Below are 20,591 nucleotides of genomic sequence, written 5' to 3'. Positions count from 1 at the left end.
AATCTATCGAAGTGGAAAGCGATCGCTGCCCATAGACATCCGCTATTGCAGATGCGTTGATTGACGGAGGAGGAGACGCACATAAGAGAACATTTCCCCTCATATGCATCTCCTCTACCGTGAAATCCACTTTTCCTTTCCATCCTTTCCTCTTAAGAAAAGAGTGGAAAGGAAAAGGGACTAAAATTAGGCCTCCGGCACCACACTCATCAGACGAAACGCGGAATTGCTTCCACTTCACGCCTGTTATCTGTGTGTTCGTGGTATTACTGGGGGCGAGCCGGCCCATTCGTGCGAGGATGTTAAAGCGGGCACTACCACTGTTAAAATATACTTCATTATTCATTAATATTCTTCCTTGAATAATAATAGAAATTAAAAAAAAAATTAAAAACATACTGTGATTGCCGACTGTTAACTAAGTAGTGTGTGTTTACGCTTTCTTATATTACTAGCTGTTGCTCGCGACTCCGTCCACATGCCCAATTATAGCCTATGTTTTTCAGCGATAACTTATTTTTTACGTTTGTTACGCTTGACTATGATCCCACCTGAAGAAAGTGACGATGCAGTCGAAAGATGGCACGCGCTAACTTATAGGTAGCTGTTTACTCTTCTTTTGAAGCCACGTATTTTAATACGCCTAATTTTAGCCCCTTTCCTTTTCTTAAGAGGAAAGGATGGGAAGGAAAAGCGGATTTGACGGTGGAGGAGAAGCATAGAAAGGGGAAATGTCTTCTTTATGTGCGTCTCCTCCTCCGTCAATAAAGGGTAGGCAAGGCATCTGCAATTGCGGATGTCTATGGGCAGCGGTCGCTTTCCATTTCGGTGGATTCAGGTCGCTTGCTCGTTTGCCACATTACATTATAAAAAAAAATAGATGGAAAAACTAACGCCGGCAACTTATTCCAATCTCATGCAGCTTCCAATCCCTTGATAACTTAGGTTTCTAATGGTGAAAGAATTACATCGGCCCAGTAATTGAGTTATTTCAATATACAAAAATACAAATCTTTCCTCTTTATAATGTTAGTACAAAAATAATTACAATGGTATAATGAACAATTCCAGGTGAGAACATCGCGGACAACGGCGGGCTGAAGGCGTCCTTCCACGCCTACCTCGACTACAGCAAGAACGCCAAACTGAACTACACCCTGCCCGGCCTCAAGTACAACCATAGACAACTGTTCTTCATATCCTTCGCTCAGGTAATATATTCAACCTGTACACACAATATTTCACTGTCAATTTGGCAAAAAATAAAACTTTAATATTTTGGTCCTTCGAGCAAGATTACATTTCAAGTTTTTTCTTATACATGTAATAATTTTCAATACAACAAGAGTGATTTTACTAAATCCTCTAGTTTTGCTTTATCTTTTCAAATATCTTGGTATTTCCACGTCCATAACGTAGGTCCATAACCTAAATTTGCTCATTTCTGACAAATTTTAACTGACAGTTGGACCTGAAAGCTTTTAGAACCGACAAGATATCTGAAAATTATTATACTTAGTTACCATCGAAAACATTGTGTATACTTTATTATTGTTTGTTGTACTTGTTACGATTTTTCTCGGTTTTGACATAATAAAATATTTAATTCTAGTTGTTGCTTGCGACTTCGCCCACGTGAAATTAAAAAAAATATAGCCTATGATACCAGATAAATTACCTTTCTAACGGTGAAAGAATTATTAAAATCGGCTCAGTAGTTTTTGATTTATTTCAATACATAAAAAATACAAATCTTTCCTCTTTATAATATCAGTATAGACTAGCTTTCGATCGCAGAATTAAAAAAAATACTAAAGTAAACAACCTATATGTTCTTCCAGACTATTCATCGATGCCAAATTTCATCAAGATCCGCTAAACCTATTTGAAGATTTATAATATTTACAATTTTATTAAGATGGAATACAGTTTAAAAATAATTTTAAATTTTTCAGGTATGGTGTTCATCGATGACCAAAGAATCTACTAAAATGCAAATCGAGAAAGACGACCATACTGTCGCTAAGTACAGAGTTATCGGCCCTATTTCTAACCTCAAAGAATTCTCACAGGAATTTAATTGCCCGGTGAAGTCTAATATGAATCCCGAGCATAAATGTGAGGTATGGTAAAGGAATAAGGTTGATTTTTCAATAACTTAAAGCTTTAGCTACGCTGCGTTGTATTGGCAGCTTCATTTGTAGTAATTAATATTGAAAAATGAATTAATTTGATGATTTTTTTAAATATTGACTAGCAAATCGCTTTTATTGCGTTGTTTGTGTTAAAATTGTGACGTAAAAAAATTAAAATTATCATTTAGCGAAGATGGAATCATCTGAAATTTGTATACAAAAACCACTGATCTTTATAAATAGACAGGCTATAAACTGCGGTACTTTCTCTATTTTATGATTCTCTAAAAGTTAATAATAGATTTAACTGTCATTAAAATCAAAAAGCGCGTTTAACGGAAGTAAAATGTTTCGTTTTCAAATCGCCTATCTATTTGTACAGATCAGTGACAAAAACTGTATTTAAAAACAGAACAAACTCGTCTGTCATTTATTTTAAAATTTATTATCTCTTTTTGACAGATGTTAGAATTTTAACGTTTAAATAGCGAGTCGTATAAGACTTATATCGTAAAATTATATCGTTAATTCATATGTTTATTGTTTCTAAGGAAAGATCAAAGAATATTTGTATTTATTACGTATTTTTAGTATAGCAGATCAATAAAACGGGTATCATATTTTCTAGAAAGCAGAATGCGTATTTACGATGACATAAAAAGCAAACTTCAAACATTTTATTCCATAACAAAATTTATTACTTCTATGTGCAGTCTGTTTTTAACTTCATTTCCATAGATATAAAACCTATAGATATTTCTCTAGTTTATAAAGACGAAAAAAGGTTTTTTTATTGATTAAATTCTTCCTCAACTTTGTTTCAAAATGAAACAAAAATCTACTCTCGATTAGACGTCAAACTAAAATTTTATCCATAGATTATATATCTATGTATATTTAATTCAAATGTTTAAAGTATTACCGCAAAAAACAATTATTGCTTCGCATTACGCTTCTAAATGTCTATTTAATCAGTATTTCCAACTATAACATTATAAAAGTGTTTTATTTTCTTGACTTATGAATACAAAATCTCAATATAAATCTCACGACTTATTTTACTTTAAAACACCAAAAAAATATGCCTGTTTTTAAAACAAGTGCAATAAACTAGTATAGTACTTAATGTTACCATATGTAAAAAATCTCCACAAATGCCGCGTAAATAAGCATTTGAGGTTATATTTTTATTTAAAATTTGTCAATACGCAGTTATCCCTTTTACAGCTTAAAAAATAGCTGTTCATTTAGATTTATTAATTAGCTTCACATATATTTAATTATTGTTTAAGTTGAATATTATCAAAGTTAAAAATCGACATAAAAATATTTTACAATTAATAACAGTATATATATATTTTAATTGATGTATGCATAGTATTGTTAATCATATTAGGATATAGCAAATGTTTATTATAGCACTGCATATGTCTATTTAAATGTTTGTGTGATCAATCTGTACCTCTATACCTATATTACAAAGAAGAAAGATTTGTATTTTTGTATGTATTCAAATAGCTTTCATGAAATCTATACTAATATAATAAAGCGTAAACACACACTTCTTTGTTGCCTAAGTCCTACACTTGCGTCACGCTTTAGGCTACATATTTTAACGCCATTGAACTAAGGGGGTAAATATTTTGGATAAAAACCCTAACGTGGGAAAGAGACCATAAGTTACTGCCAACATGAAGGAAGCAAGGTTGTCATCATGTCATGTCATTTTGACATTTGTAATTGATAATTTGACAAATGTAAACAATAAAATAAAATGTTCATAATTTAATGCGGATGAAGTCGCACGGGAACAGCTAGTATTTTCATAAAGGAGTAGCTGTTGCTCGCGTTGCTCGCGTTACCCGCGTGAAATTAAAAAAAATAGTAAACACATAGCCTATGTTACTCAATAACATAACTTATTTAATGGTGCAAGATTTTTTGGATTCGGTCCAGTAGTTTTTGAGTTATTTCAATATATACAAAAATACAAATCTTGCCTCTTTATGACATTAGTATAGATATTTATAATAATGAGATATATTTATAATTCTGTTTTATTGATTGGATGAATTTTATTTTATGACATCTGTCACAATGGAGTTGTAACCTAAGAGAAGTATATTTATTTTGTTTATAAATTAAGCCTAAGTTCAAAATAACATTTGTTAAAATAAGGTTTCCATTGTTTTACCCTTGTATGAAAACATTTCTCTCTTTAAAAAAACAGACAAGTCTTATTACAAGGCGTGAATTGTAATTTTTATAGGCAATATTATTATAGTAATTAATGTTCCAAACAAGGACAATAAATGTCTTGTCATTTTATCCATTAAAGAATCTCTTCCAATTTTATCACATTCACTATAGATATATAATATGGAGCACTAAAGGCGCGAAAAAAGGTCAACGGTGGTCTTTTGGGGAAGTTCCGTCAGTGTTGCCATTTACAATACAAATTGACATTTATAAAATTAATCTATAGGTAAAATATCTATGACTTTCGCTAAATATAAGAAATACTATTTTTAATAGCGTACGTAAAACTGTTTAAACTTAGCTTTATTACTTGAATTTGTATGTTTGTTCGTATATTTATGTAGATGTGCTTCTAAAATCAAGTAAATCTATTTATAGTTAGAGCAAAGCATTTTATATATTGTTAGTTTTTAGTAAATTGACATTTTATTTTTGTGATGTTTTGTTGAAATCAAATGTTATGGATAACTAACTACAAATGTTAGTAATTACAAATTAAGAAAATTTGATAATATTTTAATTATTTTATTGAATCTATTAATTTTTACGACATTTTTGTTTACCAAGTAATTTTAAATCGATATAAATATTTATCAAGTGATCTTATCTATGTACATCTTTAGTTTTATGAACATCGTTCCCTTATAATGTAAAGATAGCTCGGTAATTAAAATCTGTTTTATATAATTCATTAAGCCGTTATACACAGTATTAACATTGCTTAGGATAAAATATGACCTAATATGTACTATTTCACATAATTTATATAAAAGTAGTTTACTAGTCAAGTGTTGTATTCACAAGAATATGTAAAAAATAAATCGAAGTTTGTGCATAAAGGGGAAATTCTAAGCAAATTATTTGGCAACCCTTTTCAGCTGCCATCTTTCCCGCCAACCAGTAATTACAATTGTCAAAATCTTATAAAATTTACGCGCCATTTCCTATTTTTGCACAAAACGATAATAATTTCGTTAATTTTAATATTTTTATAATACAGCTTTTCTCTAGTACATATTTAATTTATAACTGTCCAATTCTTTTACCAAACAATGACATGTTATATATCCCGAAAAGAGATGTTTTTAATTATTTTGACTGATTTGTATTGTGTGTTGTTGTTTTATTTTTATGTAAGTAAAAATTGTGTAAAATGTTTTTGGTTTTTTTTTACCACCTTGCAGCGCTTAGTCTTTCATACATAAATATATACAAATATGATCCTATTAACATTTCATCTTAAGAAATCCACTAGTAATACTAATTTAAAACCTAAAATATTTAATTGCAGGAAATCTTACAAATCCCATCCATGTATACTCAAAAAGTTTCTTTTGGAACCAACCTCTAAAAGATAATTCGAATAAAGTTTTAAAAATAACAATTTGCTTGTTTGCATGAATGCAATAAGAAATATGATTTATTGCTCTCGGTTGCGGGGCATTTAAAATATGCAGAGAAAATAAGTTAAATCAATTTATCCCTAACTTCACTAGAACCCTACATTGGTTTGTAACTACAACCACTATTTAACTAAATATACTAATCAATTCCAAGTGAGAAAAATCCCTTAATAATTGTATTAAATCTACAACAAAATAAATTCAAGAAGTCATGTTATAACCAGATTTAAGATTGGTCTTTTCTATAGGCTACTTGTACCTTGTTTTGTAGAATTATTTGCAATTTCTTATGCCAATATGTAGAAAGTTATGGAGCCTCGAGAGGGCTAACTGTTTTTTTTTTATGTCAATAAAAGCGAAGTCATTTTACTCTGTTTTATATTAGCTAAGGTTTTTTGATGCTGGCAACAGCAATCAATGATTGGTTTGATAAGAATTTGTCACGCAAGATTGGAAATAAGTGCGTAAAAAGGATTTCAAGTAAATTATGTTTTAAGTGTTGTTTTTCTTCTTAATTTAGAGATGAAGAATTTTAAATTTAATGCAATATAAATAGGTCATTATTGCTATTATTATTGTGTTTAGTTTTAATTTTAATATATTCCAAACTCAATATGGCGACAATCTGTCAAAACGGAATGTAAAACGCATTGCTGCGCTTTTCGAACTTGTGCTGGTAAGATTTCTGATCGTTTTATTTACTAATGTCAAAATATGAAAATAAATAAACCGGGAAAATATCTTGAGTGATTCTGACAGAAATAATTTGGTTTTGCTATTAACTTGTGTAAAATACAAAAACGCAATTATGGAATTGTATTCTTGCAATGTCATTCATTAGCGAATCTTTACGTCGACTGTTCCACTATGTGTAAAATGTAAAACTTTTTTTTCAGCAAAATGATATTTTCTGCAATATGAAATAAAGAAGTCGAGATAACTATTTAAAATGGAGCAAATAGTTGTAAAAACTGAAGTACAATCCAATGGGGATATATTGCTATTCTATGTCGACGGTAAGTTATTCTAATATCGGATAATTTTTAATATTCTTACACATAAAGATAATGAAAATTCGGAATCATATTTTTTGCTAATTTTAACCTGTTACATCAAGTTGTTTGCTTCAAAACTAGTTCTCATTGTCAGAAGAGGTTAGTTATTCTTTTATGTAATAATTATATCATCATCTGATATCTTTGTTTCAGAAAATAACAGTCAAGATTCCGTAGGAGTAGGGAAATTAGAAGATCTAGGTGACCACGAAGTGGTAGAATTTCAAGAAAACGATTTTGTGTTTGCTAACATTGAAGAATCTGAGGAAGATTATGCTTTAACTGATGTACAGAATGGTGGACAAATAAATGAAGAATGGCAAGAGGAAGATGTACATAAGTTACTCAAGATATATGTTGATAATTTAGAAAATATTCAATCCGGGACGACAACAAATCAACGATTATGGGAAGTAGCTTGCAGGACAATATTTAGAGATAAAGATCCCACACTTTGTGAAATAGGATTACTTAGTCTTAAACAGAAATATGCTGAAATTCTTGCTAATTATCAGAAAACGGGAGTATTTGAAGAATGGCCTTACAATGATTTATGTCATCGGGCATTTCAAAATGACTATTATGTTAAGGAATTTGTTAATGAAAGTATAAAAGATAAAGAAGTAAAGATAAAAACGAATGATACAAAGATAAACGAAGATGGTGTTTTAATATTAAATAAACAAGCAACAAATCGCGCTTCAAAAAATCCTATTGATGAAAAAGTTGAACAGATGCTTAACTTATATTTAAAATACAAGGATGTCTATCATAAGAAAAGCTATAACAGAGGTTTTTGGAATAAAATTGCAATGGAAATGGGCAAAGAAGATGCTGAGTACTGGCAAAAACGATTTCTAAATTTCAAACAGCATTACATAAGAATGTTGCATAGACGTTACGAAGTTGGTCCTGAGAAAATTAATTGGCCTTACATGAAAATGTTTGATCAAATATTTGAAGGTGATGAGAGATTTAAAAATAAATACGCAGCCACATCTTTAGATGAAACCAACTATAAAGAAGATAAAAACTTTAATGAAACGGAACAAACAGTATTAGTTAAATATTGTTTTGATTGTTTTCATGAATTTCAAGATACGACGATACCAAATAAATTTTTATGGCACGAAATTGGTCGGTTATTGGAGAAGAGTCCCGAATTATGCAAAGAGAAGTATAAGGAAATGAAAACTGAACATTTTAAAACTTTAATGGAAGGTGAATACGATGTGGCGAATAGAATTCCATCAGCAATTATTCTTGATAATATAATAGCCCGTGAAAATGATATTGAGTTAAAAAAACATAGTAAAAACGAAGAATCTGGGACATGGAGTGTAGGAAAAACAGATGAATTAGTGCAATTCTTTTATGATAATATAGAATTATTTAAAGATTCAGTTTGTTATTATGTTTGTTGGTCTATGGTTGCTGAGAAATTGCAGAAGAATATGTACAGTTGTAAGAAGCAATGGGAAAAGTTAACTGCTTTATATAAGAGTATATTAGAAGATAAAAAGGAGAATCCTGATATGCAAATAAATTGGAAATATATTGATGTATTTGATCGTATATTTGATTATGGTATGGACACAGATCTTCTCGAAGGATATGAAAATGTTAAAGTAAATGAGAAACTTGTATCAGAAAAAATTGGTGGTAAGTAACTATAATTGATTTTATGAATTTAGTTTACAATATATGTTTTCTATATAAATAAGAGTCTTTATATGTCTATCTTACTTGTAGTTTAGATGGATGGATGTTTGTTACTGCTTATCTGCAAAACGACTGAATCTTGCTGAAATTTGTCGCAGACATAGAACATAGGGGTTTGAATTTGACGCGTATAGAGGCGGGCGAAAGCTGTAATTTAATTACTTCTTGGTAGCATATATAGAAAGTTGATAAAGGTAGAAAGAAAACTATACATATAAGACTTGGAAAAATGTATGAAACCCATATTACATTTAGATCCATTTAGCCATTTAGGCTGTAAACTCTAACAGACATCCATCTATCTAAACTTTCGTATTCATAGTATACCAGCAGTTCTTCGCGATTTCGCTCGCGTAATATTAAAAAAATAGTAAAAAACGTAGCCTATGTTACTCACTGATAACATAGTTTTATTGGTGCAAGAATTGTAATCGGTTCAGTTTTTGAGTTACTTCAATACATACAGAAATTCAAATCATTCCTCTTCATAATATTACTATAGAAGTAAGATAGAAAGATGTTAATTTATAAATATATCTTATTTGTTACAGTTAAAAAAGTACATATACACGATGAAAACATTCCTGAATATTCAGAAGATGATGAAATTTATGACGAAAGAGGTTTCATGAAGCGTTCCAAACGACGCATCGGTGAATCTAAAGCAAACAGGATATTGGAATATTATTTAAAAAATAAAGAAAAATTCTCCTGTTCGTTACAAAAGAAACTATCACTATGGGAAATATTAGCAAATCAATTGGGAATTACTGCAGTACAATGTGCACACAGATTTAGAAATCTGAAACAAATATATACAAGATATATACAAAGGGAAATAAATAAGCCAGATATGCCAATACTATGGCCTTATTATGCTATGTGTAAGAAAGTTTTTGGCTACCGAGCGATTAAATCTAAATTGAAAAATGGTAAAACCGGTTCAGATGACAGTGAGGAATGGGCTGCAAGAGAAATAAAGCAACTTATTAATTATTTTGCGAATAATTACGATTCTTTACATCAGAATTTAGAAGATAACTGTCGTTGGGCGGATTTGGCTCGTATTATTGGGAAAACGGAAGCAGCTTGTAGTGAGAAGTTTCTAGAATTACGGAAATCTTATAGAAAATTGACTACGATGAAAGCAAGAAATCCGGAGATTAAGGTGTCGTGGAAATATTTTAATATGCTTGACGAGATTTATACTTCGAAAGGAAGGGAACAAAGTGAAGATTCCGAGGTTATTTGTGAGGTTGAAGAAATGGATATTGACAATATCAAGAAAGAGTTGCCGGAAGGTAAGTTTTCATGATGTTTCATTTAATTTAAAATTCAAAAAATATGATTCATCTATACTACTAGCTTTTGCTTGCGACTTTACCCGCGTGAAATTAAAATTTAGCCTATGTTACTCACGGATAAATTACCTTAATAATGGTGAAAGAGTTTATAAAATTAGCCCAGTAGTTTTCGAGTTATTTCAATACATAAAAAAATACAAATCTTTTCTCTTTATAATATTAGTATAGATTAAGAGGAAAGATTTGTATTATATGCATTGAAATAACTCAAAAACTACTGGGTCAATTTCAAAGACTTATTTACAATAAAAAAAGGTATATTATGGCTAAGTAACTGGCTATTTTCTTAAATGTCACTTGGACGAAGTCGCAAAAAACAGCTAGTCAAGTATTTTAATAAAATAAATACTAATTTAAAGGATTACTACTAGCAGGGGTTTATGTTTATAGTCAGTATTGCTTGAAATTTTAAAAAAGCAAGTAGCCTATGTATTCTTCCAGACTATCCTCTACATCTATGACAAATTTCATTGAGATCTGTTCAGCCATTTAGACTACAAACTCTAACAAACATCTTAACTTTGCATTTATAATAATAGTAAGATTGTTTAGTTTTTGATATTATTACTAAGTGATAATAGTTTCAACTAAATTATTTTATAATAAGAGACTATTGTGGGGTAAAATTTTTTTTATGTCTTAAAATAAAATATATTTATTTTCAGATGACGATTTCGAGTATATAATAGTAATTCCTGATGAACAAGAAATGATTGAGACTGTCGATGAAGAATTATTAAAACAAGATGATCAAACACAAACAATAGAAACAAAACAAATAAACAAATGGAATAAACGAACTAAAAAGCAATTATTATTATTATATTTGAAATATTTAAAATCAAATAAAGGGAAAGAGATCGATTCAAGAGTGATGTGGAAGGAAATATCTTCGAAATTAAATAAACCACCGATGTCTTGTAGGAGAATATTAATAAAATTGAAAAATCAACACAGAATATCAGCGATGAATGAAGATTTTAAAACAACATCACCTTATTATAAAATAATTGAAAAGATATTAAAATTGAAACCGAAATTCGCGAAAATAAGTAACGGGAAAACATTAAAAGAGAAAAAAACATATAAAGATGTTGCGATTTGTAATGAAAAAGTTGATAAAGCATTGAAATATTATTTGGAGAATTTGGAGGAATTTTTAAGTCCTAAATATGAGAAGAAATATGTATGGATGGAGTTAGCTAATGTTATAAACGAGCCTGTATCTAAGATTTTTAACAAAATCAATTATATGAAGAATTTGTATAACACTGAGAATATAGTTGAGGCTGATTTTATGGAATTGATGCAAGAAATTTCAGCTAAAGAAGTGCTTTTAAATGATTTATTAATAACAGATACCAAAGTTGTAAATGAGGGTAGTTTGGAAGAATTTTGGACTGATGATGAAATAGAACAATTATTGACGTGGTATTTGACGAATTTGGATAAATTTAAAAATCCAAAATACATCAGAAGTTACTTATGGATGGATGTATCGGAGATTTTGAATAAAAGTCCATTGAATTGTTCTAAGAAAATGTCTGATATTAGAACTGAATATAGAAATATGGTGAAAGAAACCCCACAAGAGTTAAATGAATGGAGGTTTTATAGCCTTTGTCAGAAAATTTATGGAACAGGAAAAAAAACTATTAATGTATAGGATTAGTTGAATTTTGTCTCCGAGGAACATTACTGTAAAATTTTAATCTTAAAAAAAAATTGTTTTTTTTTATAGTTCATATTTAATTTAAGGTTACTTAAATTTCTTAAGCAATTATTTTATTTTTTTCTAGTTAAAAATGTCCATAATATTAATCTTTTTCAATATGTCGACTAGTGAATTAAAATAGACAAGTTTCAAAACAACATTTGGCTATAGATTGTAAAAGCGAAAGTCTTCAGAAATAATAAAAATGTTAAAAAATGTTTGTATTTTTGTTTGTATCAAGATAACTCAAAAACTACTGGACCGATTTCAAAAATTCTTTCACCATTAAAAAGCTATTTTATGTGAGAGTGTCATAAGTTATTTTTTACTATTATTTAATTCCACGTAAACGAAGTCGCGAGCAAAAACTAGTTGCAAATATTTTGAATGCCTTAAAGAAACAATATCTTCCTTTAATTAATCTGTCCTAGATAATGTTAGTTACATAATTAATTTTAAAATTAGCCTTACTATATCGTAATGGGTAAATCCTTTTATATAAGAAAATACTGCTTTAAATTATATTACGATTAAAAATAAATTATGAAAATACATTTATTGGTTTTATTTACTATTACATCTATACATATAATAAAACTAGCTTTCGCCCTACTTCGTTTGCACGGGGTTAAAAAAAAGTAAGTAGACTATGTGTTCTTCCAGTGTATCCTCTATATCTATGCCAAATTTCATCAAGAACCGTTCAGCCGTTTAGGCTACAAACTCTAACAAACATCCATCTAAACTTTCGCATTTATTATAATAGCAAGATAAGATTCGAGCGCAAATGATAGTGAAAATAGCATTTTTTTTCTGTCTGTCTCAGTAAGCCAGTATCCCAGCAACAATCCATTTTTCGTGTTTTATTCGAATAAAAACTGCCTTCAGGCATCGCTTCATTCGACTAAAAAAATACCCAAGATCGATGCGACTCGACGCGGAAACGATTAAGGAAGACTTACTTGATTTATAAAAGATTGTTCACAAATCGATATAAGTCGAGTAAATATCCTTCTGTATCAAATAGTCCAAGGTCCTCGCTCACTTGACGCGGCCCCGCCGTAATCCTATTATATACCGACTCATCTATTTTATTTACTAAACAAAGTTCACGAATAATGCCTTGACTACAGTAAATACAAAAAAAAGTAAAAAACGTTATTTCTGGAATGGGACTTAAAAATTTTAATTTTAAAATTCAAATTTGAATATAAGCAGGTGTCTATGTTTACTGATTCTCGGTGGACTACAGAAATAAGAAAATGGAGGGGACCAGCGGGAGGGATAATTTAGAAGACGTAATAAACGTAAATTGTAACGCAAAAACTTGTAACTACAACTAATTTTTTGACCGACTTCCCAAAAGAAGGAGGTATTCAATTCGTCGGTATATTTTTTTTTTTTTTTTATGTGTGTTACGGCATAACTCCGCCGCTAGTGGACCGATTTGGATAATTCTTTTTTTTAATAAGTCAATTACTAACAATAGCTAGCTAGATAAAGCCTTTATTCGCTGACATTTTACAACTTATTAATAAATTATATATGTACATTTTCATTTTCCAGCACCCAGTTGCGTGTCAGATTGTCATTCGACATAGGCCTCTCCTAGTTTCTTCCACGTCTCTCTATCGCGCGCAAATCGTCTCCCTTCGGTAGGTCGTCTTCCCATCTTTTTATTTGTCGTCCTCTTTGTCTCTTTGGGGTACCAAATACCAATCCATGATTTCTTTTGTTCATTTTCCTTTATTATTAATATGTTCTGTCCAATCCCACTTTAGTTTTTAAATATTTTTTGAAGACGTCATTAACTTTTGTTTTTTTCTCTTATTGCTACATTTCTCCAGAGAAATGAGAAATGGAGAAATTACTAATAATACTAACAAGTAAATCTTAGAAATGGAAATAAAAAAGGTTGTTAACAATGAAATTAGTTGAAATACATTTCCGCGATTATAAGTAACAATTTATTATCCGCTCCGCTCGTCAGCTTGCCTCTCGCCATATATTAGAGCTAATTTATTTAGAGTTTCACTATTACCGTAAACAGACGTTCAGTGTTTACTTTATTGTGTTGTGTTTATACAATAATGATATCTTTATTTAGACAGTATTTGTCAAAAAATCTATATAAAAATATTTTGTGACGTTCTCTCGATAACATCATCAGTGCGTTTATTTGTTTCCGAGTTTCACATACATTTTTGGTCTTTGATAACCTAAAAAGTTTCAATTTTTTTAGTGAGTTTTGTTCTTTTTTTATTAAACGAAGAAATTTTAAATTCGATTGTTAATCGTTATATCGATAATTTAATTACTAAAGTTAATATAATAATTTACTCGATTTCCTTATTGCTTTATTGATTTTATCTCAGTCTATGTAAGTTTCTCATATAAATTAACATTTAATTAAACTTTCAAATGGAGTATAGTATTTTTGCTCCTCAAAAAAAGGAAAATAATTAAAATGAACATTTAAATGTATTGGAAAGTCCATTAAAGTCTTGTACAACTAGATTTAATTAATAAAACATTTCAATAACTTTTATTTTGACAAAACAGCTCAGTTGCCGGAAAAAATACAGATAAACGCCATCTATCGTCAATAATATACGAAATTAAACTAACCCTAAAATAGTAACATTACCTTGGTACACGCTTGAATGCACATTTGTACGCAAATGCAATAAGATTCCGTCCCCACTATTGGTTTATTGGGGGGCGAAGCCATACATTGATATCCCCGTAACATGACATTCTTATAACAAAAGATTATACTATTTTAGTTGTAAGTTATATAATTTGAGATTTATGGAACCGATACGAAAACCAATATATTTTACACATCACTAACAGGCGCAGTGAACGCTTATTTGCTTTGAAATACATTATATTTCCTGGCTAAATTTTTAAAACTAATCCTAAAGAAAAACCCTTTCAGGATAATAATTTTCCAAATTTAGTTAAATACAGTATCAAAAATAATTTATACTATTTAGAATACAACAAAATACTTTTATATTTATTGTAAAACCATTGCGTATACAATCGGTATAACTAAATTTATTTACACATGTGAACATAAACCCTTTAAGGGGATTATTTATGTAAGGTGTTGAGATCGCGGCGAACTATTGACACTTGCAGTTTAGTGTTTTCCATGAGAATACTATACGAATAATATAATAAAATAAAATGAACAAATACATTGTGTCAAGATAACTTGTGTGCGCGACTGTAGTGACAATGAACGTGACAGTGAGACAATTTTTGTTGTCAATGATGTTCCTGATGCTACAAAACAATATGGAAGCCAGTAGAGTACAAGCAGCTGTCAGTTTTTTGTAAGTAAACTTTTAATACGTACAATTTAAAGCTAGTGGATATATATGAAATAGCGCCATCTATCGGTTTTGAACCGAATTCTTTACGTTTATAGTGAAAATATAAAAACGGACCACCCATTTCGTAAATAGTGTTCTAGTTTACTGAAATATTAATAAATATGGCAAATATATAGCTACGGCTGCCATATTTGCCATGTTTGGCAGCCGTAGCTCGGCAGCACTTATACAAGACCTAACCTTAATTTCTATGTTGAAAATTGTGTACAAATATTCCTTGTTATCTGTATTTATATATGAAAATTAAAACAATTAAAAATTAAAGTCATTCTTTAGTGGCCATATTTAACACAAAGAAATTTCTTTGTACATTATCTATGTAACCTTTAAAACGGAAATCGATACTAATACGATAGTCCTTGTTATAAAACTAAATTGAACTAGTGATGGTTCAGATCTGTCCGGTTTTAAATCTGCAGCAAAGATTATAAAACAAAAGATTTGCGGTTTGTAAGGCGACGTTACACCTATCGGATTATTTTTCTATTCCTATTTTGTAATCAACACCTGCTACTGGAAAAAATGTCGGGTTTGTAACCAAAATGTGTATGAATAAAAACAATGCAAAAACACAAATTTCTCGCTTTGATCTTGTTCAACAAACAATAACAAAGTGAAGTTAGTTGTCAGTAAAAGGATATTAGAATGTCAATCATTATCACCTTGCCATTGTCCGTAGGAGGGTCGGCACAGTCTCTTCCATACGTCATATTCGCTCCTTTCTTCAGCATAACCTCTTTCACACAATCTATACTTTTTTGATTTATAATGTCCCTTATTTTTTACATTGTTGGATATTCTACTAATATATAGAATTATCATATTAATTTCATATTTTCCAGAGCAAACGCATCATATCAAGAAATGGAAATAAAATCCGAATCGAGTCTATCACTAAGGGATATACTACCAGTGAAGGCCAAATACTACGACAAGAACAGAGCACCCAAGTTGCTAGGTCAGCCTACTATTGTGTACTTTCATGTTACTGTTCTTTCTCTGGATTCGATCAACGAGGAAAGTATGGTGAGTATCTATACATAAAATAAAACTAGCTGTTCCCGTGCGGCTTCACCCGCATGAAATTATAAAAACTTTGTTTTATTGTTTACATTTGTCAAATTCACAATTGCAAATGTCAAAATACTAAAAGATGTTGGCAGCAACTTATGGTCTCTTTCCCACATTAGGGTTTTTATCCAAAATATTTACCCCATAAGTTTAATGGCGATGTATTTGCGTTGCTGATAACGAAAATCGCATTTTTTTTTATCTCTGTCTGTCCTCAAGCCGTGTTTGTTCCGGGTAATCTCCAAAACGGCTTGGCTGATTCTAACGAGACTTTCACTGGAGGGTAGCTGGCATAGACGGGCATGTTATAGGCTATATTTTTTTAAATTCCGCGTTGTCAAAATCGCGACCGGACAGCTATCTCTGGTACGGGTGGACCGATTTGGACGGGCCTTTGACTGGAAGGTGGCTGGTAAAAAGTAGATGCACGCGGGAATGTTATAGGCGACCATTTATACGATATCTTCTGAATATTTTTTTATTTCTTTTCCAGACATACGTAGCTGATATATTCCTAGCTCAATCCTGGCGCGACCCTCGACTCCGTTTACCAGAGAATATGCACGAGGAGTACCGTATCCTGGACGTGGCCTGGCTGAACAACATCTGGAGACCTGATTGCTTCTTTAAAAACGCCAAGAAAGTCACCTTCCACGAGATGAGCATACCAAACCATTATCTTTGGCTGTACCACGATAAGACGCTGCTTTATATGTCTAAGTAAGACCCTTTTTCCACTAGTACAGTAGGATTATATACGCAATGCGTGTTTCCACCAGAGATTTAAAAAAAAGAGTAGGCATAGACATTTCACTTGAAACATTTTTCACATAATCATCACTAACGCTATCTGTTGACAAACTCTAAATTGTATTTAAATTAATTGTTTATATTTTATTTTGTGGTACTGTTTATTTAAACCAATAGATGCAGCTTATTACAATTTTGTAAAATGTCAACTCAAGGACTCGAGGTGGCACTAAACTTGACATCTGATATATATTTCCTGTGAGAAAACTTTAACATCTTAGCACTGCAGGGCACGCCCGGTGTAATACCACGACCACACAGAAGACAGGAGTGAAATGGAAGCGATTCCGTGTTTCGTCTGATGAGTGTGGTGCCGGAGGCCTAATTTAAGTCCATTTCTCTTTACCACTCTTTTCTCATAAGGAGAGGATGGGAAGGGGAAATATCCTCTTTATGTGCATCTCCTCCTCTGTCGGATAATCGCTTCGCCATTTTGCCGGATTCAGGTAGCCGCTTGCTAGTTTGCCACCTTGTGTTATAAAAAAAAAATTACCGAAGTTTCTTCATTATGCCTAGTCTATATATTTCTTAAATGTCTGGTTTTGACTATGGTTTCTTTACATTTTCCAGGTTAACTCTGGTTTTATCGTGCGCAATGAAATTTGAATCATACCCTCACGATACTCAAAGCTGTTCAATGATGATTGAGAGTTGTAAGTACCTTTAGTAATTTCGTAATTTTAAGTGAAAATTAATTATTTTAGAATTTACGAAGAATAGTATAGCTTAACTATCTTATCTAACTAATATTATAAATGTGAAAATTTGGATGGATCGATGGATGTTTGTTAGAGTTTGTGGCATAAACGGCTAAACGGATTTGGATGAAATTTGGCACAGATATAGAGCATTATATGGAACATAGGCTACTTACTTTGTTTTTTTTTACCACGCGGACGGAGTCACGAGCAAAAGTCAGTAGCTTATCTAATAAATATATTTTTATTCTAATCATCATTCTTCATAATTCCATAATTTATCTTATGATGGAACAAGCAACTACCTGAATTCGCCGAATATAGAGATCTGTATTCGTTTAAAACCTCGCCCTCATTTAAATGTATTTTCATTTCAGTATCTCACACGGTGCACGACCTAGTGTTCATTTGGAACCTAACAGACCCGCTGGTGGTGAACCCGGACATCGAGTTGCCGCAACTTGACATTTCTAACAACTACACCAGTGATTGTACTATCGAATATTCCACAGGTTGAATAAATTACAAAATAATCTTACTAATATTATAAATGCGAAAGTTTAGATGGATGAATGGATGTTAGAGTTTGTAGCCTTAACGGATGAACGGATCTTGATAAAATTTGACATAGAAGTAGAACATAATCTGGAAGAAAACATAGGCTACTTTCTTTCGTTTTTTTTTAATTCCACGCGGAATAAGTCGCGGGCGGAAGCTAGTACAAAATACTCACAGATAAACCTTTCTAATGGTGAAGGAATTTTTAAAATACAAATCTTTTCTCTTTATAATATAAGTATAGATATAGGGAAAGGAGGTACAAAGAATAGGTATTTAGAGTTATCTTTTAAAATTTATAAGATTATGCATTTTCTTAATTTTAAATGTTTGTTAAGTGTTAGTGATAGATGGCGTTAGTTGTACTATCCGTTATATGGTGCATTTACAATTCGTATGTTTTTTTTATTTAATATTAAAAATCTATACTAAAGGACCATGCTTCTATGTTTAAGTGTTTACGAGTACGGTTGATAGAACTATTTTTATACTGTTTTAAATGCATTTTCTTTTAGGTAATTTCACATGTCTGGCTGTGGTATTCAACCTACGCCGTCGTCTGGGTTACCATTTGTTCCACACGTACATACCCTCGGCTCTGATCGTCGTCATGTCTTGGATCTCTTTCTGGATCAAACCTGAAGCCATACCCGCTAGGGTCACCTTGGGGGTCACTTCGTTGCTTACTTTGGGTATGTTAATTTGAAACATGTTAATTTTTTATTCAGATATCAGTGTAAAATGAGTTTAAGTTACTAATAAGGGGATATTTAAGTTCATAAGGGATAAGAATTAAGACTGCTTCGCCTAAACAGATTTTTTTTTGCAAGTTATACTCCTATACCTAATTATTTAAATAATTTCTTAAAGATTCCATTTGAACACTTCATTCGATAGTCTCTAGTGTGACGAACAACTAATTTAAAAAATCTACTAACTAATTTAGAGAAAAATACGTGAGATTTGGTTTTAGTTTAATATTTTTTTTGCTACAAATACTTTGTCTAATTAGAGTATTAAGTACCATCCTGACATCTATAGTCGGGTAAGACCAGGAAAGAGTTTATTTGACCGATAAAATACCCATAAAGTTTGAAATAATGGAGTCTAAAATGTTCCGAACACACTCGAATACATCTATACTAATATAATAAAGCGTAAACACACACTACTTTGTGGTGTAAGATGTCAGCAATTGTAGCATATTTTTGAATAATTCTTTCTTTAATAAAAAGCCCTACACTTGCGACTTAGGCTATATATTTTCACGCTATTAAACTTAGGGTGTAAATAAATTGGAAAAAAACCTTCATGTTCGAAAGGGACCATAAACTACAATCTGCCAACATCAAGCAAAATTTCATGCGGATGAAACCGCATTGGAACAGCTAGTGCTGAATAAAAATTATTGCAATTTTAAGATGTAATTTGTTTCAGCAACGCAAAATACTCAATCACAACAAAGTTTACCGCCGGTATCTTATGTGAAAGCGATAGATGTCTGGATGTCATCTTGTTCTGTGTTCGTGTTTCTCTCGCTGTTTGAGTTTGCGGTCGTCAATAACTACATGGGTCCTGTCGCCACTAAAGCTATGAAAGGATACTCTGATGAAGATCTTTCTAGAGATTTGGATGCATTTAAGGTATAATATAACTGCACGTACTAACTATCGCACAACTGTGGTACGATTGTCTATTGTTTCGTAGCCAATTCAATTGTTTACTGCACAACTAAGAATCAAGGTGTGTGCGACTAAACAGTTGTGCGATAGTTGTCAAAGGTGTGAGGTGACCCTGTGTGGCACTAAAATGGATTTTGCTTTTTACAGCACATATTCCCGAATTCTGTCGACCCTCGGGCGAGTACATCTGCCTCGCTTCCGCAATACGAGACTTTCTGCAACGGGAGGGAGACAGCTGTATACATCGATCGATTCTCTCGCTTCTTCTTTCCGTTTTCTTTCTTCATTTTGAATGTTGTTTATTGGTCCACTTTCTTGTGAGACGTTTTTAGTACAAATTGATTGACAACATAAGAATCTTTCAAAGCAAAACTTCGTTTGATTTTATCTAAAAAGTCAGATTTTCTAAAAAAACATGAATTGGAAATTTTTAATTGATTATTGTTTACTTTACTTCATAATAATTTATTTGATAGATTTATAGAAACATTTTGACTGTAATATTTTTTAGTTTAAATAAGTTTTTGTGTTCTTTTATTATCTGTTCTTTATCGTTATTTTTGTCTTTTTAATTATTGTTCAATCTTGAAAGGTTCTTTATTATTTTCTGTCATTAATTGAATTATTTAAGATAATTTTGATTTGAATAATAAATTGAATGAAATAATTGCTTATTATCCTGACACGTAACTAACCTCAAAAACTAGGTACAATAT

The 20,591-nt window shown here is 31.1% G+C and overlaps 3 protein-coding genes across 4 annotated transcripts in view; all 3 read left to right on the top strand.

Moving 5' to 3' along the window:
• Window positions 1-2,945, top strand: part of LOC106111463 (endothelin-converting enzyme 1) — a 35,100-nt gene extending 32,155 nt beyond the window's left edge. For both annotated transcript variants that reach the window (XM_013293581.1, XM_013293580.1), the window contains 2 exons: window positions 1,072-1,211; window positions 1,956-2,945. In XM_013293581.1, coding sequence (XP_013149035.1) covers window positions 1,072-1,211; window positions 1,956-2,132 — 317 coding nt within the window. In that variant the 3' untranslated portion in view covers window positions 2,133-2,945. The remainder of the gene's footprint in view (window positions 1-1,071; window positions 1,212-1,955) is intronic.
• A 3,289-nt stretch (window positions 2,946-6,234) lies between these two features.
• Window positions 6,235-11,657, top strand: LOC106111427. Its single transcript, XM_013293515.1, has 5 exons — window positions 6,235-6,473; window positions 6,694-6,813; window positions 7,006-8,514; window positions 9,126-9,875; window positions 10,604-11,657. Exons 2-5 carry the CDS (start codon window positions 6,747-6,749, stop codon window positions 11,602-11,604), a joined length of 3,327 nt encoding a protein of 1,108 aa, XP_013148969.1. The 5' UTR covers window positions 6,235-6,473; window positions 6,694-6,746; the 3' UTR covers window positions 11,605-11,657.
• Window positions 11,658-14,898: 3,241 nt separating this feature from the next.
• Window positions 14,899-20,196, top strand: LOC106111329 (glycine receptor subunit alpha-4-like). The gene is made up of 8 exons (XM_013293358.1): window positions 14,899-14,996; window positions 15,899-16,082; window positions 16,621-16,847; window positions 17,508-17,590; window positions 18,013-18,147; window positions 18,709-18,885; window positions 19,631-19,836; window positions 20,023-20,196. Exons 1-8 carry the CDS (start codon window positions 14,899-14,901, stop codon window positions 20,194-20,196), a joined length of 1,284 nt encoding a protein of 427 aa, XP_013148812.1.
• The last annotated feature ends 395 nt before the right edge of the window (window positions 20,197-20,591 follow it).

The sequence above is a fragment of the Papilio polytes genome, unplaced genomic scaffold (genome assembly GCF_000836215.1).
Source record: "Papilio polytes unplaced genomic scaffold, Ppol_1.0 DF824169.1, whole genome shotgun sequence".
Taxonomy (NCBI): Eukaryota; Metazoa; Arthropoda; class Insecta; order Lepidoptera; family Papilionidae; genus Papilio; species Papilio polytes.
Note: the sequence above shows the minus strand (reverse complement) of the source record. Positions and strands in the feature narration are given on the sequence as shown.

Bases quoted from the DNA above. Each gene is read 5' to 3' on its own strand.
- LOC106111427 (XM_013293515.1), top strand. From the start codon at position 6,747: ATGGAGCAAATAGTTGTAAAAACTGAAGTACAATCCAATGGGGATATA. The intron at 8,515-9,125 runs GTAAGTAACTAT...TATTTGTTACAG, and splicing joins TGTATCAGAAAAAATTGGTG to TTAAAAAAGTACATATACAC. The intron at 9,876-10,603 runs GTAAGTTTTCAT...ATTTATTTTCAG, and splicing joins CAAGAAAGAGTTGCCGGAAG to ATGACGATTTCGAGTATATA.
- LOC106111329 (XM_013293358.1), top strand. From the start codon at position 14,899: ATGAACGTGACAGTGAGACAATTTTTGTTGTCAATGATGTTCCTGATG. The intron at 16,848-17,507 runs GTAAGACCCTTT...TACATTTTCCAG, and splicing joins ACGCTGCTTTATATGTCTAA to GTTAACTCTGGTTTTATCGT. The intron at 19,837-20,022 runs GTATAATATAAC...TGCTTTTTACAG, and splicing joins GAGATTTGGATGCATTTAAG to CACATATTCCCGAATTCTGT.